The sequence below is a fragment of the Mus musculus genome, chromosome 7, assembly GCF_000001635.26.
Source record: "Mus musculus strain C57BL/6J chromosome 7, GRCm38.p6 C57BL/6J".
Lineage (NCBI taxonomy): Eukaryota > Metazoa > Chordata > Mammalia > Rodentia > Muridae > Mus > Mus musculus.
Window position 1 is genome coordinate 16,915,379 of NC_000073.6, and position 25,322 is coordinate 16,940,700.

General features: G+C 49.7%; 1 protein-coding gene and 2 long non-coding RNA genes across 3 annotated transcripts; 1 reads left to right on the forward strand and 2 right to left on the reverse strand.

Annotated features, from left to right (window-relative positions):
• On the reverse strand, positions 1 to 8,654 carry Calm3 (calmodulin 3). Its single transcript, NM_007590.3, has 6 exons — positions 8,463 to 8,654; positions 4,257 to 4,287; positions 2,207 to 2,350; positions 2,008 to 2,114; positions 1,697 to 1,832; positions 1 to 1,598 (listed from the first exon to the last, which is right to left on the reverse strand). The coding sequence occupies exons 1-6, from the start codon at positions 8,463 to 8,465 to the stop codon at positions 1,570 to 1,572; spliced, it is 450 nt and encodes a 149-aa protein (NP_031616.1). The 5' UTR covers positions 8,466 to 8,654; the 3' UTR covers positions 1 to 1,569.
• Positions 6,295 to 9,140, forward strand: Gm45972 (predicted gene, 45972). Its single transcript, NR_165470.1, has 3 exons — positions 6,295 to 6,512; positions 7,037 to 7,184; positions 8,062 to 9,140. It is a non-coding gene; the product is annotated as a predicted gene, 45972 (long non-coding RNA).
• A 5,817-nt stretch (positions 9,141 to 14,957) lies between these two features.
• Positions 14,958 to 16,771, reverse strand: Gm32630. Its single transcript, XR_391181.3, has 3 exons — positions 16,563 to 16,771; positions 15,505 to 15,582; positions 14,958 to 15,369 (listed from the first exon to the last, which is right to left on the reverse strand). It is a non-coding gene; the product is annotated as a predicted gene, 32630 (long non-coding RNA).
• Positions 16,772 to 25,322: the final 8,551 nt, after the last annotated feature.

Consider the following 25,322-nt stretch of genomic DNA (forward strand, 5'->3'; position numbering starts at 1 on the left):
GGTAGTCACTGTATTTTATTGGAAAACATTGATATATATTTTTCTTCACAGCTTGAACTGAACACAATATTGCCCGGTTTGTTTGTTTGTTTAAAAAAAAAAAAAAAAAAGGAAAAACAAAAAACCAAAATAAAACCCCGAAACATTCCGCAAAGTCCACAGCCTCACGCCTACCTGCCCTTGCCCTCAACTCTAGGCTGGGTCTCCTGATTTGCTCTGTCCCTCCCTCCCTTAAGGCTGGTGCCAAGGGGTGGAGAGTCTCAAAGCTGGCAGGTCCCAGCAAAAAGCAACAAGATCACCCTGGGGGGCCAGATGAGAACAGAGAAAGGAAAGGAACCCAGACCGAACTGCCCGCGTTGACTGACGTGTCCCAGAGGCTAGAGTCAGAAGCAAGGGTGCGGATCATGCTCTCCGCTGGGGAGTGGGGCAGGCAGGGCGAGGGCAGAAAGCGATGCCAAGTCACCACGGAGGGGCAGGAGGTGCCCGCTGCGTGCTCTGCGCGGCGGCCCATAGAAGTGTTTATTGCAGGTTGGTTCTTGTGAGCATGGTGGGGCGCATCTCTCCTCTCCCCACCCTTTAGTTGGCCCGGCATGTTTAGGACAAAAATCAAAGTTTTAAGGGGCATAAAGGGGAAGGGGAAAAAAAGATCACCGGCACATTACACAGCGACCATCCCCCACATCCATTCCTGGACCAGCCCTGAACTGGGCAGGTGGCTGGGGGTGCCACGGGGGAGCGGCATGGGATGTTAGCACCAGGTATTTACAGAACAGCGGGACATGGCTGGAGGGATGAGGAGGGCGAGTATGATCGGCAGCATGGCCGATGACAGCCCCCCACCCAGCCTGACCTCAGAAAGCCAGCCAGATGGTTTCAGAACAGCGGCAGCGAGACCCGAGTGCCGTCCACTCTATGCAGTCCCCCTCCAGTAGCGAAAGCATGTTAGCTTCCAAGGCCTTCCTGCCTCTTCCCACCCTTCCACACACACAACCCCCCCCCCCGCCCCCCGTCCTGGGTCACATCCTCAACTCCCTCGGTCCTGGAACGTCCCGTCATCCCCTCTTGGCACCCCGCCCCACAGGCTGCTGGGCTTGCACACAGAGTCACAGGGCTGGGGTGCATGCGACAGTGGCAGGGGACATGCTCCTCCACCTGGCAGAAGGCCTTGCTCCCCTCCCCACTGAGCAGGGACAGGAATGGTGGCCACCCCGGCACCCAAAAGAAGGGCAAACAAAAGGAAACAAACCAAAACCGGAGGAGAGCCATCCGGGCTGGAGGAGGAGGGCAGAGGCTCCCCAGGGCAGGGCAATGGGGTTCACCTTGTGAATGCATCAGGCCTGGAGACTGGGAATGGAAGGGGAAGGCCAAAGGAAGCGGTGAGGGCGTGGAGGGACAGTCAGGAGGAAGGAGAGAGAGCAGTCATGCAGCTTGGGACAAATCTTTTGGTGCTTTATCAGATTCTCAGTCAATCAATTGCTGTTTGCTAGAACCGGGTACGCAGGGGAGTGTTGAAGAGAGGAGAGCGCGAGAAGAGATCAGGAGAACGGGCATGGCCAGCTGCCCGGGCCTTCACTTCGCAGTCATCATCTGTACAAACTCTGCCAAGAGATAACAGGGTTGAGTCCGTCAGTCACCGGCTGAGCCCTCACAGTCCTCCCAGCTCTGGGACACGGACGATGAGCCCAATGCAACTCACCTTCATAATTGACCTGGCCATCTCCATCAATGTCGGCCTCTCGGATCATCTCATCCACTTCCTCATCTGTCAGCTTCTCCCCCAGGTTCGTCATGACGTGACGCAGCTCGGCAGCGCTAATATAGCCATTCCCATCCTGGGGGTTGGGGAAAAAGGCTTGTCACTCAGGCTCCCCTGCTGGTAGGGCTGCAGAGGGCAGGGACTGTCAACTGCCACCCCCACACAGCACTGGGTGAGGGGGCTCTGAAGCGGGGGTGGGGTGGGCACTGTGGCTTTGCTGTTTGACATCTGTCCTAGGGCTGACTGCTTACCTTGTCAAAGACACGGAAGGCCTCTCGTATCTCCTCCTCGCTGTCTGTATCCTTCATCTTTCTGGCCATCATGGTCAAGAACTCTGGGAAGTCAATGGTCCCATTGCCTAGCAGAGGGAAAAGAGGCATGTGCTGCCTGGAGCCCTCTAGCGAGGAGGGTCCCCGGGGTCACCAAGTGAGCGGGCGGGCGGGCACTCACCATCAGCATCCACCTCATTAATCATGTCCTGCAGCTCCGCCTCAGTGGGGTTCTGTCCCAGCGATCTCATCACAGTCCCCAGCTCCTTGGTGGTAATGGTGCCATCTCCATCCTTGTCGAAGAGGGAGAAGGCTTCCTTGAACTCTGGGGAAGGAAAGGAATGTGCAGGAGTCAGGCTCAGGCTAGGGCCTTCTCCGCAGCATGAGAAACTGTCCATCTCTTCAGCCCATCCAGCTGAGTGATCCGGCCGGACAGCTTCCTCTACTGTCTCAGTTCTTCTTGGTCCCTGGCTTTGGCCTCTCTCTCAAATGATGCACTGGACCAAAGTTATAGAGTGTGTAAGAGGCAAGACAATTCTCCATCTGAAGTTCACTAGCCAAGGTCAACTGGCAGGAGGGAAACGGGAGGTTGCAGAGTCTTCTGGCTAGCCTCAAAAGGAATTGTGCCATCAAATTCCTTCTGTTGGGCACTGCCAGCCCAGTCTCCAGCTGTGGGCGCCACCAACTTCCAGGGAGGAGCCAAGCCTGTGGGGGCAGTGATGTGTGGGGGTGGTCCACAGCAGGGCTTGGCTGATGGGCAGTGTGTGGGGTTGAGAGGATGGCTGCCAAGCCAGGAGGATGAGGAGCGAGTGTGGCGCTGTGTGGGAAGGCCGCAGCTGGGGCCGCATCAGGAGCGGGGAGCGAAGCATGTGGCTCCTGCCCTCCCACTGGGCCCACTTTGGCACCCAGAGCTCCCCACCCCCAAACTCTCTGAGAACAGATGCCTCGCAGCCTGTTCCAGAGGGTGTGGGCTGGGGGTGGGGACAGAGGGGAGTGTGGACGTTTTGCTAATGGGCACTGGGTAAAAAGAGAGTTGTGTGTTTGTGTTTACAGGACAGCCAGGTAGGGGATGGCAGGTGGGGTGGGAGGGAGGGACACACACGGCTGGGTAGCTGTGACCCGAGCTTCTGGACTCCCCAGCTATGACCCGAGCTTCTGGACTCCGGAGCAATAGCCCACGTCTCCTTTGGGATGCTGTCATCTCCCTGTGCTGAGACCTGGCTGTAGGGGGTGTGGGGTGCCAGTTGAGTGGGTAATGTGACCCACGAGGCAAAGTCTAATCTTTTGGCTTTTCTGGGTGGGTCTCTACCTGCCTAGGGCCAATGTGTGACTCTGAGACAGCAGGTCCTTGTGTCACAGGTCCCTGGTCACAGAGCAGGCAAAGCTAAGGGCAGAGACCTTTTTTCTCACTTTGGCCTCTGGTCAGCGCTGCAGCAACCTGCTGTTAGGAGACAGATACACCAGGAGTTGCCTCAGGCCTTCTGGCAGCATAGGCTGTGGAGGGGCAAAACCACAGAAACATAATAGTCCATCAGCCCTGCAGTGAGTCGTCCTGGAGCTTGGATGGGGTGCAGAGCCACAAAAGTCACACGGGAGCTAGGGAGTTTCTTTTAGCTCATGGGAGGTGAGTGCTTATTGTTTATGCAGAAAGAATTTATGGGATGCCTACTATGCACCAGGCATTGAGGACACGGCAGCAATCAACAAAACCAAGTTCTGTGCTCTAGGAATTGATTCCTGGTGCCAGGCAACAACAGGAGAGAAAATAGAACACCTGTGGCCCATCAGACAAGCCTGCACCACACAGGGAGGGAGGGAGGGAGGGAGGGAAAGGGGCTGCCTGTTTGAGTTGGGGTCAGGGTAGCTGAGCTCTGGTAGAAGCAAGCAAGTGAGGAGGTAGAGGTGGGTGTGGCCAGTGGGCACCTTCTCAGTCTGACTGGCTAGTACTGGGGGAGCTGGGGGGGGGGGGGGCACAGCTGAGTAGGTCCTGCCATAGAGGTCCATTTCAAGGCCCCAAGTGAGCTATAGCAAGGGAGGGCACTCAGCCCCTGAAGCCTGGCCAAGGTCTACGGCAGGCCGTGGGGCAGGTGTGGCAGTTCCTGGCTAAGCTCTTCCCCCAACAGATGTACCAACATCCTGGCCACAGGCCTGGTGTGCGGTGATAACGGACACACATCTCATGAGACGCAGGGCTAGCTAAGATATGGCTTAGGACAGAGTGGCAAACTCACCTGCAATCTGTTCCTCAGTCAGCTGGTCAGCCTGGAAAAGGAGGAGGGAGTGTAAGTCACTGGGCTAACCTACCCATCCATCCTGGACGTGGCCTCCTCCCCTGCCCAGCCCCCTCTGCCAAGGCCAGCTTCCTAAAGCATTCCCACTAAGCAAGGGCAGATCGCGTCATAGAGCCAGGGCCTGGGCTAGTTGGAGCTCCCAGGAACCACAGGCCTGCCCAACGCAGGCTGGGCAGCATCCAGAGCTGCTCCAGCCCAACCTTGACACAGTGTCTGCGCTGCTCAGGTTTTACTCCGGGAGCCCCAGAGGCTGCTGCCCTAGAGGCCTCATCAAGCACTCTAGAAGGCTCCAAAACAAAACAGGCCAGTCACTGTGGGTAGGGCAGAGAGAAGCCGTGTGGGGCCGTCTTTGCCAGTTTCTCTGTCACCTATCTGGGGGTACTAGGCCCAGGCACTGTGCCTCCAAGTGGCAAGATCTCTTTTAATTGGTGTTTCCAAGTTGCTCCAGGGCCTTAGAGAACCCAGGTTAGGCAAGAGGCGGCTCTCCCTGCTTACATGCAGAGTAGATGCAGCACGGCATCCCGCTCTGTTACTTTTAGACAAGAGGGCCAAGTGGCAGGGAGGGACTGCAGCAAGCAGCAATGGTGGCAAAGAACTCAAGTCTGCTTGGGCTTTGGCCTTCCAGGTTCAGCACTGCAGATTTTAACCCTTTCTAGTCTGGACTACTTGAGGCGTAGCCAGCCATGGCAGACAGTCCTGCTGTGTCTAGGGTTTCCCGACACAGCTCTCAGCTTTTCCTTCACTGGAACCCTGGTTATGGTTATGGTTATGGTGGGGTGTGGCAGTGCAGAGGGAGGGGCAAAACGAGAGCTGGATCCCAACTGCAAGCTTCCAATAGTTAATAAGGCCAGTTTTCTTTGTCTGTGCGGATCTTGCCCCCAATATACATATACGTATACGCATACGCATACGTATATGTGTATGTATATATATATATATATATATATATATATATATATATATATCCTCTGCCCTGGGGTCACTGTAGTCCACATGATGCTGCCTTCCTTTTCCCATGAAGGCAAAAGGTACCAAGGCCACAGCAGGATCCTGGCCTGAGCTTGCAAGTCCCTGAAGCCGAAGTGAACTATGGCAGTAGCGTGCATCATTTTACTAAGGCTCTGGAGGTCTCAGCTGAGGCTACAAACTATCGCCTGCCCCTAACCCTTGAGCTGCTTTTAAAAACAATAATCCACATCCCTCCACATTCTATATTCATAAGTGATGCAATGGGGGCAGGGGTATTGTCTAATCTAGACGAAGAGAAACTAGAGACCAAGTCCCAAACAGGCCGTGTCGGAGGAGGATCAGTGACGAGAACAGATGGGAGATGCCTGCAGAGGGGATGGGCGGAGGAGAAGGAAGGTGCAAAGAGATGGTAAAGGCCAAACGGACAGCCTTCTGCACAGCTATCAAGACTGACTCAGAGTAGTGGGCTTCCTAATCCTGGCCTTGTGGCCTGGGCCAAAGGGCCCTTGTTCTACCTACCCCCCCCGCACCCCCCCAGGGATGATCAGGCCCACCCCCTGGTTCTGACACCCGAGGACACTGCTGCTGGCTGCGCCCAGAAAGTGAGAAGAGAATGGGCTTCTGGTTCCCAAGGCCAGCCTGTGCTGGGGGAGGGGAGGAAGAGGCCGAGGAGCAGTGGGGAGGACGGCTATGGAGTCCATCTGCTTTTCATTCTCTTCCACAGGCCTAGGCTGGGAAAAGCCAGCCCACTCAGGGACCTTCCCATCACACAGTGCGGTCTGCAAGAAGCCCTGTTCCCTTCCCCTCTTGGTGACACTGAAAGGTGGTGGGAGCAAAGAGGCCAAGGCAGGTTGTGGACGGAATGGCCAAGGGTGGCTCCGGAGTCTGCTATGTGCCACTTCTCCCCAAAGAGCTGGAAGCTGCAGAGGCGGCACTGTCACGGTTGCTGCAAATAGGCGTGGCTCTGGCTCTGTGGAGGGCCTGTCAGACACTCTCCCTGACATCCAGGAGCCCTTTCCCCTGCTCCACCAAGGAAAGGCCGCAGATACCACAGCAGGGCTGCTGGCCTGGGAAACTGATGGCCTACGAAGCAAGACTGCCTGCCGCTGGTGGCCCTTCCCAGCTTAGATCGTTAGCTTTCACCGCACAATAAGCCACTTGTCTCCAGTTTTCCAAACCTTCATCTCAGGCTCCAGAGAGGGGCTGGACAAGCCAAATCAGCTTGAGGTGAGGAGGGAAGAGGGGATTATTTCTCAGGCTTGCCCCAGCCCCCAGCAGGTGCCAGAAAGCAATGTTAAATGAGCTCAGAAACCAAGGCCAGGGCCCCTCACCCAGGGCCAAGGAGGAGCCACAGAGCTCAGGCCAAAGTCCAGGGCCAGTTACCAGGGACTCTTCCTTCCACACCTTGCTGGATACAAACAGGAAGAGAAAACCTGGTCAGGGCCAAAGCTGGGACCCTCCTTTGGAGGTGGGGAGTGGGGGTTGCTGGCAGCTGCCCAAGCTGTAGGGCCCCTTTAGCAAGGTTCTGCTGGGGGGCGGGGGGAATGGGGTGGCGGCAAGAAGAGCCCTCAGGTCTGTGTCAGCAGTATGAGATCTGATACGTGGTGGCGGCTGCCTGTCCTCCCCAGCTTTGCCAGGGAGGGTGGTGCACGCGGTTCCCAGCCTGAGGCTGGGGGAGGGGGGATGGTGGGGAGGGCTGGGGGTGTTGTGGGTGGCAGGACCAGAGGAGAAGTAATCTATTTTGCTTCTAGAAGCTTTAGCTTTGGGCGCTGGGGAAGAGGCCTGGAAAGAACAAGTGGCCCTTGAGTCAACGAGAGGGTCCTTGGAGGTCTTCTCTGGACAAGCACTGCAGCCCCCGCCCTGAGGGATGGAACTGGGCATCTGTCACTGACCCAAACGGTACTGTATTGCGCTGTCATTTGGCACAGTGAGGAGAAGCAGGTGCATGAAGCTGGAGGAGAAAGGCAGCCCTCCTAGCCTGGAAGGGACAATGAGGGGGCCAAGCTTCCTGGCTTAGCCATCATTTGATGCACCCCAAACTTTGACCCCAGTCCTGTATCATGCAGCTTCAGTGCGCAATAGGGCCCTGAACAACTCCGCCCACCTGCTCCCACTGCCTCAGTGCCTTCAGCCTGGCCCAGCCCCATTCTTGCCAAGGCAAAGGGAGCACACAGCTACTCCTTCAGGTCCTCTGCTGCAGCCCATGACCAAGCCCGAGTCATCAGCCTTTGTGTCGGGACCTTTCCCCGGAGACACCCACCTCTAAACCTAGTCCTACCTCAGCCACCATTCATTGTCTCCTACACTTCTCTAGAAGGCTGTCCAACCTCACCCCCACCACCCAAACTCAAGTCCTTCCCTAGCCCTCACCTTGGAAACCCCGTTTTTTCTCTGACCCAAACAAAACACGCCTTACAAACCCCAACCTCTCTTTCTAGTGCAACAACCTAGACCTCAGAATCCTTCCTAGCTACCCCCAACCAAGTTCTCCACAAGGCTCCCTGGTTCCCCACACTACCCGTGATCACATCCCCACTCCTTTAAAAACATTTCTGCGACCCCCAACTCTCCTCAGTCCCCTTCTGGGTCCTCACAGGCTCCAAGAGCATCTTCTAGCCTCTGCTGCCACCCACCTCGGGCTCCTCCTTACCTCAGCCTGCACCTGACCCTTCTCCTCTTCCTCCTCCTCTTGGCAATGCTTGTCCTTGGAGACCCCTCCCCCACCGGGGTCTACAGTGCACAAGTGACCCAGGATCCCCATCTATCCTCTCTGCAGAACACTCCCTAGGAACCGACCGGTCCCCCTCTCCGCTACCCACAGCCACCCCTCTAGGAGCAGCCTCCTGCATTCCTCCAGGACCCAAAGCCTTCATCGCCGGCGTTTCCTATTTCCTCCTCCCGGGGACCGGGTAGATGTGATTCTAAAACCAATCGCCCGGAGAGGGATCCGAATGCTGCCTGGGAGGTGGCGGGGGTGGGGATGTCCTGGAGCTCCTCATTTGAAGCCTCAGACTGTCTGTTTGGGGGTCCTACCAATTCCATCTGCTGCTAAAACCGCTTCTAGAAGTCCCAAGGGCCGCATGGGAGGTCCCGAGGGGCCCGGCCTCTCCCTCCCAGGGTTCGCTCGCCATCTCCGGGATGGGGGGGTCTCCACCCGACTTCAGCCGCCTCACTCACCATGGCGAGGCACCGGTATCCGGAGCTCGGGGATCGAGGTTACTCTGGCGGCGGCAGCAGCTGCAGCAGCTCGAGCTCCGCCGCGCGTCCGCGCCTCCACACTCTTTGCCCGCAGCGCGCGCCACCGCCGCCGCCGCCCGCCCCAACGGTCCCTCAACGGCCGCCGCGCGCGCCCCGCCTCGCCCGGCCCCGCCCCAGACGGCTCGCGCGCTCCCGCTGCACTGCGGCTTCCTACGGATCCCTTCGCGTCAGGCTCGTGCGGCTCGCCCCTTCCACAGAGCCCAGCGAATCTGCTGCCGCACGGGCACGCGCACGCGCGTTCCCCACCGCGGGGACTACTTTCGCTCTCGGCGCTCTCGGCCCCTTGCATCCGCTCCGCTTTCCTCTCTGGCGGAAGGGCACCGGTTTACGGAGAGTGACACGTCTCTGTGTGAGCCACGCCGCTATTGGACCCGCCTCGTGGCGGAAATGAGAACGCAACTCCGATTGGTCCGGCCTTCCCTGCAATGCGTCAAACTGGGGCGAGCCACCGCGCGGTGTGCGGGGGGCAGCACGACCTGTGTGGCTCTGTGGAGCCGCGAGGAATAGAGGGGCTAAGACGGAAACAGGGTGGATGTTGGAGAAGCAAATACGTTGTCTCTATGGCTCGGAAATAAAAATGGGTTGGGGGAAGAAGCAGAAGGACTTTCTTCTCTCTCCCTTTGAGCAGATACAAGATGGTTTAATCCAAAATCGTGGGGTCTAGGAGCCTGGCCTGAACCGGCTCTTCACAGTGGTTGGCTCTTCAAGGTTCCGCTGGTCTCCTGAAGGTTCCACCCTCTACGCGTACAATTTGCTGGGATGGCTGAGTGGGTGAAGGCGCTTGCAGGCAAGCTAGAAACTGTGAGTTCGATCACCGGAACTCACGTGGTGGTTTGGAGAACAGACTTCCACAAAGAATTGTCCTCGGACTTCCACATGCGCGCTGTATAAATAAGTTCAAACAAACAAACAAACACAAATCTAAAACACGCACAAAAGCAACATGTGGGGATCTGGACTTGACTCTTGATCTCAGGATCTGTACCCAGAACAATCTCTGGATGCAGAATGTTTTCATTCATTCATTCATTCATTCACTCATTCAGCCAATTAAACATGAATTGGGCACTGCTGTCTGCACAGATCTGGTGCCGGGCTGTGCTGGTGACATCACACTTCTCAACCATTCTCTTGTCACCTAGACAGTGTGACTCACTTCTTATTCTAGGGATTCCAGGCACAGAAAGAAAAAGAACTGTTGCTAAGGGCACCTGAGACAACTGTATTGTATACCATAGTGTATATACTGTACATTACTGTACAGAGCCCTCGTATAGGATGGGAGTTGGCATTTTCTTCCTTCCTTTATTTATTTATTTATTTATTTATTTATTTATTTATTGAGACTGTGTAGCCCTGAGCCCTGGTTGGCCTTCAGAATCAAAGGCATGCATCGACACTCCAGGGCAAGAACTGACAGAGAAGGGGGGTGGGGGGAGAGAGAGAGAGAGAGAACTTCTAGGGTCAGAAAACTTTTTTTTTTTTTTTTTGGTGGGGAGGGAGAGACTGGGAGAATATAGTCTTTCTGTAAATGCCGCCTGTGGACATCTCTTAAATCTGCTCTCAGGAAAGAAAATGTGTCTAGTGCAGAAGGAAATAAAACTGATAGAGCAGAGGCAGAGAGGAGGGAGGATCTTGTTGACATTGGTTTAAATGTCTGCAACCTGTAAACTGAGATTTACAACCTGTAGGTCTTGACCCCCTTGTGGCTTGCATATCAGATATCTTGCATATCAGATATTTACATAATGACTCATAACAGTAGCAAAATTACAGGTTTGAACTAGTAATCAAACAATTTTTTAAAAGATTTTTATTTATTTATTACACACAGTGCTCTGTCTGCATGTATGCCTGCAGGCCAGAAGAAGGCACCAGATCCCATTACAGATGGTTGTGAGCCACCATGTGGGTGCTGGGAATTGAACTCAGGACCTCCAGAAGAGCAGTCAGTGCTCTTAATCTCAGAACAGTATCTCCAGCCCACAATGAAATAATTTTATGATTTGGAGTCCCCAGTACTTGTATGGGGTTTTTGCAGCATTAGGAAAGTTGAGAACCACAGACTTAATGACATTAAAATGTGTTCTCTCTTTTTTTGAGTCAGGGTATCTTAGTTTGGTTTCTATTTCTGTAATAGAGGCCATTTCTAAAACCAGCTTGGGGGAAGAAAGGGTCTGTCTTAGTCAGGGTTTCTATTCCTGCACAAACGTCATGACCAAGAAGCAAGTTGGGGAGGAAAGGGTTTATTCGGCTTACACTTCCATACTGCTGTTCATCACCAAAGGAAGTCAGGACTGGAACTCAAGCAGGTCAGGAAGCAGGAGCTGATGCAGAAGCCATGGAGGGATGTTCTTTACTGGCTTGCTTCCCCTGGCTTGCTCAGCCTGCTCTCTTATAGAACCCAAGACTACCAGCCCAGAGATGGCACCACCCACAATGGGCCCTCCACCCTTGATCACTAATTGAGAAAATGCCTTACAGCTGGATTTCAAAGAGGCATTTTTCTCAAGGAAGGCACCTTTCTCTGTAATAACTCCAGCTTGTGTCAAGTTGACACCCAAAGCCAGCCAGTAGAAGTCTGTTTAGCTTACAGGCTACAGTCCTTTGCTTTTGTTTTTGTTGTTTTGTTTTTTTGAGACAGGGTTTCTCTGTGTAGCCCTGGCTGTCCTGGAACTCAATTTGTAGACCAGGCTGGCCTCGAACTCAGAAATCTGCCTGCCTCTGCCTCCCCAGTGCTGGGATTAAAGGTGTGTGCCACCACGCCTGGCTTGCTAAAGTTCTTCTTGAAGGAAAGGCAGGGCAGGAACTCAGGGCAGGAACCAGGAGGTAAGAGCTGAAGCAGAGACCATGGAGGACCCCTGCTCCCTGCTTGCTCCTTATGGCTTGCTCAGCCTGCCTTCTTAGGGCGTTCTGAACCACTTGCTCACACAGATCATCAATCCAGGAGACTCCCCAAACGCTTGCTCACAGGCCAATCTGATAGGGGGATTTTCTCAATTGAGGTTCCCTTTCTCAGATGAATCTAGCTTGTGTCAAGTTGCAATAAAACTAACCTGTACACAGGGTCTTACTATGTAGCCCGGGCTAGTCTTGATTCTCCTGCCTCAGCTTCCTCAGTGTTGGGATTGCAAGCACATACCATTAGTGTATAACTCTTTTTTAAAATTTTATTTATAAGCTGGGCGTGGTGGCACACACCTTTTTTTTTAAAATTTATTTATTATATGTAAGTACACTGTAGCTGTCTTCAGACACTCCAGAAGAGGGCATCAGATCTCATTACAGATGATTGTGAGCCACCACGTGGTTGCTGGGATTTGAACTGGGGACCTTCGGAAGAGCAGTAGGCACTCTTAACCACTGAGCCATCTTGCCAGCCCCCGGCACACACCTTTAATCCCAGCACTCGGGAGGCAGAAGCAGGCGGATTTCTGAGTTCGAGGCCAGCCTGGTCTACAGAGTGAGTTCCAGGACAGCCAGGGCTATACAGAGAAATGCTGTCTCGAAAAACCAAAAAAAAAAAAAATTATTTTATTTATATGAATACACTATAGCTGTCTTCAGACACACCAGAAGAGGGCAGCAGATCCCACTTCAGATGGTTGTGAGCCACTATGTGGTTGCTGGGAATTGGACTCAGGACCTCTGGAAGAGCAGTCAGTGCTCTTAATTGCTGAACCATCTCTCCAGCCCTGTGTATAACTCTTTTAAAGGTTTTTTTGTTTGTTTGTTTGTTTTTTATTTTTTGGACCCAAGCTTAAGTATCCCAGGCTAGCTCCGAACTCACAATGTACCAAGGATGATCGTAGTCCTCTTACCCTTCTGCTTCCACTAAATGTATGCTAAGATTGTAGGTGTGCCGCCACCATGCCGGCTTTGATCAGTGCTAGGGCTGAGCTCAGGACCCTCTGCATGCCAGGCAAACCCTCTGCCAAGGCAGTCACACTCCAGCTAAGCATTCAAGCACTACCCTGAGCTGCCAGTCTTTGGAAGACCTTATGAGGGATCCCAGGGCCAGCCTACATTGTGTTTCTCTCTGATACTCTGTTCTCCCCATCTTCCAGAATAATTGCTGGGTTTTGTTAGCTGAGTTGCCATTCAAAATAAGAGCAACATTTCCAAGTGACCTGCCAGTTAGGTGTGATTAACTAAATTCTACTGAAGAAGATAAGTGGAAATTATATGTTCAATTCCAGGGTTATACCTTTAAAAGGGATTGTGCTAGGTTTTTTGGTTTTGTTTTTTGTTGTTGTTTTTGTTTTTGTTTTGTTTTTTCTTGTTTTGTTTTGTTTTGTTTTTTGAGACAGGGTTCCTCTGTAGCCCTGGCTGTCCTGGAGCTTGCTTTGTAGACCAGGCTGGCCTGGAACTCACAGATCCACCTGCCTCTGGCCCCTGAGTGCTGGAATTAATGATGAACACCACCATACCTGCTTTTGTTTTGTTTTGAGACAAGAGGATTAAAAAATCTGAGGCCATCTGAGCTGTGTAGCATGACCCTGTGTCAAAGGGAAGTTTGTTTCTTTCTCTTTCTCTTTGTTTCTTTCTCTCTGTCTGTGGGTCTTTTGCCTACGGTATGACTTGGCAGAACATTCATGCCTAGTACCCGAGGTTGCCAGAAGAGGGCTTTGGATACCCTGGAACTGGAGTTACTGATGTTTGTAAGCTGCCATGTGAGTGCCAGGAATGGAAACCAGGTCCTCAAGAAGACCAGCTAGTGCTCTTAACTGCTGAGCCATCTATCCAGCTTGAGTTTGCCACATGGTCTGAGCTATGATGCTATGCCTCATAATGGGCCCAGAACAATGGAGATAGGTTGCTGTGGCCCAAAACTTCCAGAACTATCAATGATGTATATGTGTATATTATATATGTGATATACATTATATACATATTATATATAGATATGGAGATAGATAGATAGATAGAGATCAATTATCACAGCAGATTATTTATTTCTTTAAAAGGGTTCTCTCTCTCTCCCTTCCTTCCTTCTTTCCTTCCTTCCTTTCTTCCTTTGTGTGTACATGTCTGTGTGAGTATGTGTGCAACTGTGTTTGAGTGTGTGACCAGCTGTGTTCCTTGAAGAGCGCAGAAGAGTCCACTGACACTCTGTCTATTCCTTTGAGACAGGTCCTTTTTGAAACCCCGGGGCACATGTTTTGTTTGTTTGTTTTGTTTTGTTTTGTTTTGTTCTTACATCTGCAAATCTTGCTATTTTGTTTTATTGTTTGGTTTTTGACTCTCACCCAGCTCAGACTGGCCTCGAACTCACTGTGAAGTCAAGGATTGGCTTGAATGCTTGATCCTGTCTCCACCTCCCAAGTGCTGAGGTCACTATATCTATTGCTAGGATGGACTCCAAGGAGTGAACCCTAAGCAAGCATTCTACCAACCAAGGTGTGCCGGCAGGCCCCATCTTTCCTTTTAATTACAGCCTCCTTAGAGGATATGGTGCAATAGCCCATTGTTTGGATTTTATTTCCCTAATAACTAATAGTATTGGCCCCACTTTGTGTGTGTCTTGGACTTGTCTGCACAACTCTGAGAAGGTTGACTCAAATCTCTTGATCTTTTAATTTTTTTAATTATTTATTTTTACTTTATATGCTTTGGTATTTGGCCTGCACATTTGTCTGTGTGAGGGTATCAGATCCTCTGGAAGTGGAGTTACAGACAGTTGTGAGCTGCCATGTGGATGCTGGGAATCGAACCCACGTCCTCTGGAAGAGCAGCCAGTGCTTCCAACCACTGAGCCAGCCCTCGATTATTTTATTGTTACTATTTGGATTTTTGAGACAGGGTTTCTCTGTGTAGCCCTGCTGTCCCCAATGTATAGACCAGGCTGGCCTCAAACTCAGAGTGCTGGGATTAAAGATATACACCACCACTACTTGGCCTTTTACCCATTTTAAAATCAGGCTGTCTTCTTATTATTGAGTTGTAGTTTTCAAATATTCTGGGCATGGTGGTGCCCACTTTTAGTCCTGGCACTCAGGATGCAAAGCCAGGTGGATCTTTGAGTTAGAGGCCAGCCCAGATTACCCAGTGATACCTTGTCTCGGAAAACAAAACAAAAGCAAGTTTTAAGGAGGCTGAAGAGATGGCTCAGTGCTTACGTGTAGATACTGCTTGTTTTTTGTAGGACCCAAGTTCTGTTCCCAGCACCCACATTGGAGAGTTTACAAGTACCTGTAACTCCAGCTTTAAAATAGCCTTCCTGGAACTCACTCTGTAGACCAGGCTGGCCTCAAACTCAGAGATCCCCCTGCCTCTGCCTCCCGAATGCTGGGATTAAAGGCGTTCGCCACCACTGGCAGATTTAATAAGTTAGAGTTTCTATTGCTGCAATAAAACACTGTGACCACTAGCCTGCTTTCTTACGGAATGCAGGATCACCAGCCTGGCATGGCACTGCTACAGTGAGCTGGGCCTCACTGTAGTGTGGGTATGCAGCACATGTCCATTTCTGCTTCCCACAGAAATAAATTAAAAAACAAATAAGTACAGTATTAAAATTTTGTTTTAAATCTGTGTGTACATTACTGTGTGTATGTTCCATGTGTGCTCTGATGCCAAGGGAGGCCCAGAGAGGACATTGGATGCCCTCGAGCTGGAGTTACAGGTGGATAAGATGCCTGGTGTCGGTTCTGGGAATGGAACTTGGGTCCTCTGGAAAAACAGCAGATGCTTTTAACTGCCACACGGTTCTTTTTGCTTGTTTTTGACATAGGGTCTCACTGTGTATCTCTGGCTGGCCTGGAACTCACAGAGATCCTCCTGCCTCTACCTTCCAAGTGTTTCACAATATGTTCTTGCTGGAACACTGCAATTAGAGATATGCAAATTAAAAATGCAAATTACTCATCCTGCAGGGTGTGTCCCCCTATTCTTTCCCTTTTTTCCCATTTTTTCCCTTCCTTTCCCCGGGACCTGGGTTTATATATAAAAATCATCATACCTTTCATTCTTGGCTGTGTGATTTCAGGCAGGAGACTTAATCTCTCTGCTAGGACTGCAGTGGAGAACCATGGAGAACCTGCAGGGCCCAGACAGGCAAGGCTGGAAATAGACATCCAAGAGCCCTGCACTTCATTCATGTGCCACTAGAGGGCTCTCTGGTGAAGATTCTTACCATCTCTCCTAACTAATTTCTACCATGGTTGATAGAACCCTGACCCCAAACTGGGTCAAAGGCACAGACCTTGGGTTCTATTCTGTTTGTGGGAAAATAGAACCAACGATCCCCTTCTGGTTTGGTGAAAGAAAACTTAAAAAGCAGGTCTTCCTTTTAACAGCATCAGACATAATGGCTATCACCATGGCAACAGATGAAGGCAGACAGCCAGTTAAACCATCAGCTTATTCAGGGTGGCAATTAGTTTCAGGTTATAGTAACATTTTGTGCTAGAACTTCACAAGACTCCTTTCAACTGTATTTTCAAGAATTTTTATTCATTTATTTTATTTTCTTTTTTCAGATGATGGGATTGATTCCAGCATGCACTACACCACTAAGCCACATCTCTCATACCTTTGCTTTCATTTTTAAGTTTTTTTTTTTTGAGACAGAGTTTCTCTGTGTAGCCTTGGCTGTCCTGGAACTCACTCTGTAGATCAAGCTAGCCTCAAACTTAGAGATCTGTCTGCCTCTGCTTTCTGAGTGCTGGGATTAAAGGCGTGCGCCACCACCCAGCTTACTTTTATTTTTTCAATAAGTGTTTTTCCATATCTATTTATCTATCGATCTATTATCTATCTTTCTGTATCGATGTGTACCATGACAAATATCTAGAAGTCAGAGAATGACTTACTGAAGTCAGTTCTTTCCTTCCGTTATGGGTTTGAGGTTCTAAACTTATGCCATCAGGTTTGCCCAGCAAGCTCCGTCACTCACTGAGCAATAGAGGAGGCTCCCGTCCCTTTTTTGGAGACAGGGTCTTTCTACATAGCCCTGACTGTCCTGGAACTCTCACTGTGTAGAGCAGGCTGACCTCAAACTCACAGAGATCCACCTACCTCTGCCTCCTGCGTGCGGGGACCCACCATGCTCAATTTCATTTTTAGTTTTTAGGTTGCATCCTCAAAAGCGGGCCAGGACGATGTCGAAATCACTACATATGTAGGCCGGGCGTTTCTATCCTCCTGCCTCAACATCTTGAATGACTGAGATGACAGGCTCTGGGCCATAGAACCCAATCACATACTTCTCTCTCAATTACTGCTTACCTCAGTTGACCACCAGGTGGCGCTATGGTAACGTTTATGATCATCTTCCTGCCTCCCAAGCGTTAGAAGGTCGTTCTGGGGCCTAAGCCTCTTTGAATGCAATTTGGAACGACAGCATCCAAAACTTGGATACAGGAAACAGGGTGGGTTGTCAGGAATAGGATCAGATTACAAGAAAACTTGGTTTGTGTCACCCATTTTCTGACCACTTCGTGAGACGCTACTGGGAAGAGTCACCGGGAGACTCAGGTGACTGGTGTCCAGCACACAGTAAGACTTGCAGGGATAGTGTGAGGAAGTGGAGGTTCACACTGAAGTACCTGCAGTGCCAGCTGTCCCCTGGAGGGAACCACAGATACCTCGATGCCCTAATAAACTAGGAGATAAAGCTGGGCATGGCACCTCCTACCTGTGCTGCCAATCCTCAGAGGGCAGAGACAGGAGAATTTCTGTAATTCTGAGGCCAACCTGGGCTACATAGTGAGTTCTAATACAGCCTGAGCTACAGAGTGAGACCCTGTGAAAAAACTAAAATGAAACCAACAAGTGAAAATAAAGAAAGGAAAAAGTAAAATTGTTAAATTTTTACTTGTTTTTGTGTTACTGGGGATGAAATCCAGGAGCTAATGTGTGCTGGGCAGGGGCTCATCCAGCCTCCTCACGGGGGGTGGGGGGATTCTAGGCAAGGGCTTTACTGCTGAGTTTATTTATGTAAATATGAGGGTGAAGATGTCAGGAAAGTGGCAAAGTGCCAAGGCTGACTGACTACCCAAGTTCAGCCCCTAGAATCCATGACAGGAGAGAACCAACTCCTGAAAATAATTGTCCTGTGTCCTGCACACACACACACACACACACACACACACACACACACACGCACGCGCGCACACACGTACACACGCACACACACATATAGAGAGGGGAGTCACCTTTGTAACACATAATATGCTCATGGCTCTTGATTACTGACCACCAGACGGCGCTCTGCATTTGGGAGCCATCACCAGGATTTAAATCTACGCCACATTGCTAATTTATATAAGACAACAACCTCTATTTTCTTAAAATATAAATCTTGAAGAGCATTGTGCTCTCGTCCTCCCAATCTCACTGAAGGAGAGACAAAACCGTTTTCCTGATTTCATAGAGAAACCCTCAGGTATTTATTCTCTACAAAATAGAGGTGAGGGTTAACCCCTTGTCACCATAGCAACAGATAATAGAGACCCAACCAATCAGCATTCAGCCTTCGGGGGTGGGGTGTTCTTTTTGTTCAGAGCTGACAACAATTTCTAAGAGAATCTCAGATTCTTTTGTTCCAATAATTCTGTCAAGGACAAACTTACATAAACAGTGTCCTGGCCAATTTCGGTATGCAAAATGGTACACCCTTCCCCAAACACCTGCAGGGGAAAGCTCACCTCACTCTCATTTTATGTATTTATTTGTTCATTTTCTTGTTTAATTTTTTAAAAAAATATTTATTTATTTATTTATTTATTTATTCATTTATTTATTATATGTAAGTACACTGTAGCTGTCTTCAGACACTCCAGAAAAGAGAGTCAGATCTCGTTACGGATGGTTGTGAGCCACCATGTGGTTGCTGGGATCTGAACTCAGGACCTTCGGAAGAGCAGTTGGTGCTCTCAACCACTGAGCCATCTCACCAGCCCCCTTTCTTGTTTAATTATTTACCTTTCGAGACAGGGCCTCAGGTAACCCCAGCTGGCCTCAAACTCCCCATCCTTCTGCCTCCAAACTCCCGATCCTACTACTTCCACTTCCGGAGTCCTGAAATGACAGGCGTGAACCTTTACAACTGGCTTTATGAGTTGCTAGGGCTCAAACCCAGGTTCTCTTGCATGCTAGGCAAGCATCATACCCACAAAGCTACACTCTAGCCCTTGGTTTTGTGTTCACGGCTGAACTGTTCAATGGTGTTAATCTAAGGCTTTGCCTACTTTCACTGCACCCAGAGAGTTCTCTATTGGTATGTTAACTAACGGTGGCCTCTCCAGCACCTGAAGTGTGACTCCAGATGCTCCATAGCTTCAGTGACTCCTCTAGATATGTCCAGGGCATGGCACTTTCCCTCTGCAGGTAGACTCCATGGTTTCTGAATCTCAGATAAATCAGTCAACCCCTGTAGCCTCCCCTACCCCAGCCTGAAACCTGCTTGCTCAGGGGTGGAGCTTCCTGCTCAATTGTTCTGCCACGCCCACTGCTGGAACCTGCCACTTTGCTGTTTGGAGCCATACAAGTGATCACCCTGCTACTGGTCCCCGGGACTATTTGGCGGGAATCGGGCCCCCTTCCCCTGCTTCATAACTGTGTGTGGAACAGTAAAATTGAGCTTTGATCAGAATCTGCCTGTCTTAGCTGCATCATTTTCTCTCGTCGCCTAGCCCTTCTTCTCTTCCAGGTTTCCAAAATGCCTTTCCAGGCTAGAACCCAGGCTGTGATCTGCTGGCCAGACACAACAAACCCCTCCTTAGGTTTGAGCAAAATATTAGATATAATTTGTCTACCCTCCTCTTTTTTTTTTTTTTTTTTTTTTTTTTGGTTTTTCGAGACAGGGTTTCTCTATGTAATGTATCCCTGGCTGTCCTGGAACTCACTTTGTAGACCAGACTGGCCTCAAACTCAGAAATCTGCCTGCCTCTGCCTCCCAAATGCTGGGATTAAAGGCGTGTGTCACTGTGGGTGTGGGCTTAAGACCCTTATCCTAGCTGCCTGTAAGTCAATATTCTGCTAGCAGCCTTCAGATGAAGATGTAGAACTCTCAGCTTCTCCTGCACCATGCCTGCCTGGATGCTGCCATGTTCCTGCCTTGATGATAATGGACTGAACCTCTGAACCTGTAAGCCAGCCCCAATTAAATGTTGTTCTTTATGCCTTGGTCATGGTGTCTGTTCACAGCAGTAAAATCCTGGCTAAGACATCTTCCATAGGGCTGGAGAGATGGCTCAGAGGTTAAGAGCACTGACTGCTCTTCCAGAGGTCCTGAGTCCAATTCCCAGCAATCATGTGGTGGCTCACAAGCATCTGTAATGGGGATCTGTGCCCTCTTCTGGTGTGTTTGAAGACAGCGACAGTGTAACCACATATCTGAAATAAATAAATCTTAAAAAAAAAAAAAGACATCTTCCATGGTGTTTCTGAGCCTTAGTTGTAGAGCTTCTAGCAATACTTTGGTGGTGGCCCACGCCTTTAATCCCAGCACTTGGGAGGCAGAGGCAGGCAGATTTCTGAGTTCGAGGCCAGCCTGGTCTACAAAGTGAGTTCCAGGACAGCCAGGGCTATACAGAGAAACCCTGTCTCGAAAAACCAAAACCAAAACAAAAACAAAAACAAAAAACAAACAAACCACAAACAAAACAAACAAACAAACAAATAAAAGATCTGAACACGGACAACAGCTGACATGCCAATGTGAGTGGGGAGAACTTCATGAGACTCCCGTCCCCAGAAAAAAAGAGCTGCAGGCAATTAATGAGTGCTGAGGGAGGGTGAACCCCTAATTGATTTCCCAATATTGAATGGCTAGTCCTAAAAAACATATACCTATGAGCAACAATAAATGGACCGAGCAGTAAAACCAGCATTAGAAGTAGACAAATCGGAGCCAAGGCTAACAACTTCTTTATCCGCGGTCCATCCGTGGTTGAACCCGTGGTCCTTGCACGCATGCGTCTGTTTTGGAAGCTCCGTGATCGGGCCCAAGCCTGAAGGGCAATCGGGCTCCAGGGGGTTGCATTGTATTTACTTACTGTGTGAGAGAGAAGGCAAGCCCCTCAGCACGTGGGCGGAGGTCAGAGGACCATTTGAGGGGCTCAGTTCTCTGCTGCTATTTTCTGGTGCCTGCGAATCCAGCCCAGGCTGTTAGGCCTAGTGCCAGGAGGCACCCTATCCGCAGAGCCATCACTATCCTAACCTAACCTTATTTTTGAGACGGAGTTTCACTATACAGCCTAGACTAGCCTTGAACTCATGACCCTCCTGCCTCAGCTTCCTGAATGTTGGAATTACAGCCATAAGCCACTATATTCAGCTTATAAGTACCCTGTGGGTTCCAAGCGTGGAAACCCAAGTGAATTTATTTAAGATGATTAGTGTAAAGGGCTGAACTGGCTCACATTACCTTAAAGTCCAAGACTGAATTGGATTCAGGTAAGGTTAGTTCTAGGTCCCAGGATAAGTAGGGCTCTGAGCCTGTCTGTCCCCGCATCAGTAACAGTGGCTGCATAAGGATGAGGAATTTAACTGGTCAGGAGGATTGGTGAAGGAAGGCTGACTAGGGTTCATATGGAAGGGAAGGTCAGATGGTTGTGAGCCACCATGTGGTTGCTGGAATTTGAACTCAGGACCTCTGAAAGAGCAGTCAGTGCTCTTAACCACAGAGCCATCTCTCCAGGCCCTTGAATCTTATTAAAATTAAAAAAAAATTTTTTTTTTTTGAGACAGGGTCTCTTTACATAGCCTTGACTGTCCTGGAACTCGTTATATACACAAGGCTGGCCTCAAACTACAGAGGTCTGCTTGCCTCTGCCTCCCCAGTGCTGAGATTAAAGGGGTGCACCACCATGGCAGCCTGAGTGAGGTTCGCAATCCAGTGATTAGCATGTAGCTCCGGACATCAACACCTGATCTCTCACCTCCAGCTCCACAGAGCTGGGATTACAGATATGCAGCATCTGTCCAGCACAGCCCCATTTAGATACATCTTCCTATGTGTGCTTTGATCATCTTAGCCCAAGGTTAGCATCCTTAGAAGTTTAAAGTGCATTTGTTTACTGTATGTGTGGGTAGCAGATATGACTCACTTGTGGAGATCAGTGGACATCTGGAGGTAGTTTTCTTTCCATTGTGTGGGGTCCAGGGTTTGAACTTGGATCATCAGGTAACACATGTGTTTTTACCCACTGAGACATCCTGCCATCCCTTGACACACTTATTTTTTCATTTGTATAAATAAAATATTATACAAATTAAAAAAAAAACCCGATTTACTTATTTACTTATTTTATGTGCATTGGTGTTTTGCCTGAATGTATGTATGTCTGTGTGAGGGAGTCAGATCCCTGGAACTGGAGTTATCACAGCTGTGAGATGTCATGTGGTGCTGGGAATTGAACCTGGGTCCTCTGGAAGAGCAGCCAGTGCTTTTAACTGTTGAGCCATCTCTCTAGCTCCAAAAGAAAAGGAAAAAATGGGGGTGCACTGGAGAAATGACTGATAGTTAAAAGCACAGGCTGCTTTTCCAAAGGACCTGAATTAGGTTCCCAGTTCCCATGCTGGCTGACTCACAGGTCAGGGACGCCAGCTCCAGGAGACTAGCGCCCCCTTCTGTCTGCCCTGGGCATTGCACTCCGACACATACATAATTGTGTTTCCTCTGTGTGGTCCTGGTTCTAGAAGTCGCTCAGTAGACCAGACTGGTGGTGAACTCAGAGATCAGCCCACTTCCACCTCTTGAGTTCTGGGATTAAAGGTGTGGACCACCACCATCACCACTACCTAGCTTCTATATAATTTTAAAAAAATTTATATGCTTACTTATGATATTTTGAGTCACGGTCTTGATATATCTTAGGCTAGTCTGTTGCTTCAGCATTGTACTTAGAGCACAATAATGGACTGTTCTCTGGTAGCCATACCCATTTTACAGAAACGTGAAAATAAAGTATTGGCATTGAAAAAAAAATGAAGGGTTGCTCAAGGAAAGGGAGGAACAGGAGAGAGGACCCAGTCTTAGAAAGAAAAAGAAAAGGAGTATTTTACTGGACACTGCGGGGGCGGACTCTTTGGCCCGGCTCTCAGGAAGTGGATGCAAAAATATCAGGGAATTCCAGGCCAGCCTGGGTTACACCAGATTCTCAAAACACAAACAAGGGCTGGACAGATGGCTCAGCAGGTAAGAGCACTGACTGCTCTTCCAAAGGTCTTGAGTTCAAATCCCAGCAACAACATGGTGGCTCACAACCATCTGTAATGAGATCTGACTCCCTCTTCTGGGGTGCCTGAAGACAGATACAATGTACTCACACGTAATAAATAAATCTTAAAAAAAAAAAAACCAAACAAGTGTGTGTGTGTGTGTGTGCGCGAGCGTGTGTGTGCGCGCCTGCGTGTGTGTATGCCTCTGTGTGTGTGTGTGTGCCTGTGTCCGTGCGAGGCGTGTATGCCTCTGTGTGTATGTGCACACGTGTGTATGTCATGGAAGCAGGCGAGATCAACAGCTTTTTGTTTTAATTCATTTATTTTTAATAAAGTTTACTATTGACTAATTGGAAATAATAAAAAATAAAATTAAGAACAGCTCTTCAAAACCCATATTCGGTAAGGCATTTCCTCCATCAGGACTCAGAACCGAGATGGTTAAATTGATTTTGGCTCGGGATGTGCTGATCTGGTTGCCAGGGCAACAGAGCCTGTGGGGCTGAAGAGGCAGCAGAAAGAGGACCAACCTGTGTGCTCTCAGCTCCCACACAGCTCAGTCATATAGCCTGCTGCAAAAAAACAACCCCGCAATCATTTGCTTATCTGGGGGCACCAGGGAACGCTGTGATGTATTCTCTAAGGCAGTATGGTCTCTGACTCAGAAAATTCCAGATTTTTTTTTTCATTTTCCTTTTACTGTCTTAGAGGGGGATTTCTCCTCTCCCTCTTGTGTGTTCTTGTGCATAGGAGTGTGCCACAGTGTGTGTGTGTGTGTGTGTGTGTGTGTGTGTGTGTGTGTGTGTGTGAGAGAGAGAGAGAGAGAGAGAGAGAGAGAGAGAGAGAGAGGACACTTGTAGACGTCAGTTCTCTCCTTCCACCATGTGAGTCCTGGGGATGAAATTCAAGAACTTTTACGCACTGGGCCAAATTACCCAGCCCTGACTTTATTTTTATTATTTTGGAGACAGGTTCTCACGTAGCCCAGGCTAGCCCCAGGAGTAGCTGAGGGTGACCTTAAACTTCTGATCCTCCTGGTATTCCTTCTCAATGTCAGGTGTGCACTCTGCCATCCGAACTACATCTTCAGTCTTTTCTTTTGAGACAGGGGTTCTCTGTATAGCCCTTGCTGTCTTGGAACTCTGTAGACCAGGCTGGCTTCAAACTCAGAGATCTGCTTGCCTCTGTAATGGGATTAAAGGGCCACCTCTGCCTAGCACTAGTCTTTTTATTTATATGTGTGAATATTTTGCCTACATGTATGTGGGTATACCACACGTATGCTTGGAGCCCTCAGAGGTCAGAAGAAGGCATCTGCTTTCCTGAGTTACAGATGGTCCTGAGCCACCATGTGGGTGCTGGAATTCAAACCTGAATCTTCTGCAAGAGCAACAAGTGCCTCCCCAGCTCCCCTCCTCCAGCGCAGGCATCTTTTTGTTTGTTTGGTTTTTTTTTTTTTTTTTTTTTTTTTTGAGACAGGGTTTCTCTGTATAGCCCTGGATGTCCTGGCCTTGAACACACAAAGATCTGCTTGCCTCTGCCTCCCAAGTGCTGGGATTAAAGGTGTGCGCCACCACTGCCCGGCTTTGTTTGTTATGTTTGATTTTACTTTATTTTTTGAGTCAAGGTTTCACTCTGAAGCCCTGGCTGTCTTAGAACTCAGAGATCCACTTGCCTCTGCCTCCCTAATGGTGGGATTAAAGATGTACCACACAAATGTGTGTTTTCTTTTTCTTTTAAAATTTATTTATTATATTTATGTGAGTTCATGTAGCTATCTCCAGAGGGAATCAGGTTCCCATTAGAGATGGTTGTGAGCCACCATCTGGGAATTGAACTCAGGACCTCTGGAAGGACAGTCAGTGTTCTTAACCACTGAGCCATCTCTCCAGCGCCTCTCCCCCTCCCCCTTTATGTTTGTGTGTGATAGGGCTTTTCTGTGCAGCCTTGACTATCCTGGACTGCCTTTGTAGACCAGGGTGGCCTCGTACTCACACCGATTCAACCGGCCTCTGCCTCTGGAGGGCTGGGATTAAAGGCATGCACCACCATGCCAGGCTCACTTGCCATCTGTTATCCCCCTTCTCATTCCTACAGAACCCACTCCTTTCCAGTTAGCCTCTCTCCTACTCTCATTTGGTTGTTGTTTTGTTCTCTATGTGTGTCTATGTGTGTGTGTGTGTGTGTGCTCGTATGAGCTTGCTTGCTTGCATGCGCATGTACAGATCTTGAGCACATAGCCACAGCTGCTATGGTTTTTGAGTTCCTGGCCCCATCACTGTCAGAAGACAGCGTTTCTGGCGCTCGCTCCTCCCCATCCTCAGCTTCTACAACTTTCCACCCCCCTTTATGTGCCTTTCCCTGGGCCTACTTGGGAGGGGACAATTTCTTGGGAGGCTTTGCAAATCTCATTCATGTGTCACTCCACAGCCCGCCTACCTACTCCTTCCTTGTCAGCTGTGATAGCAAATACCACGCAGGCTCTGGAAAATTCCACTCAACACTGGGAAGAGATCGGCAGTGAAAAGGGCAGCTAGTGTTTTTGTTTTAGAATTCTTACTCTGCCATGACTTTGGCATGTTCTCTTTCTCTCCTCCCTCTTCCCTGCTC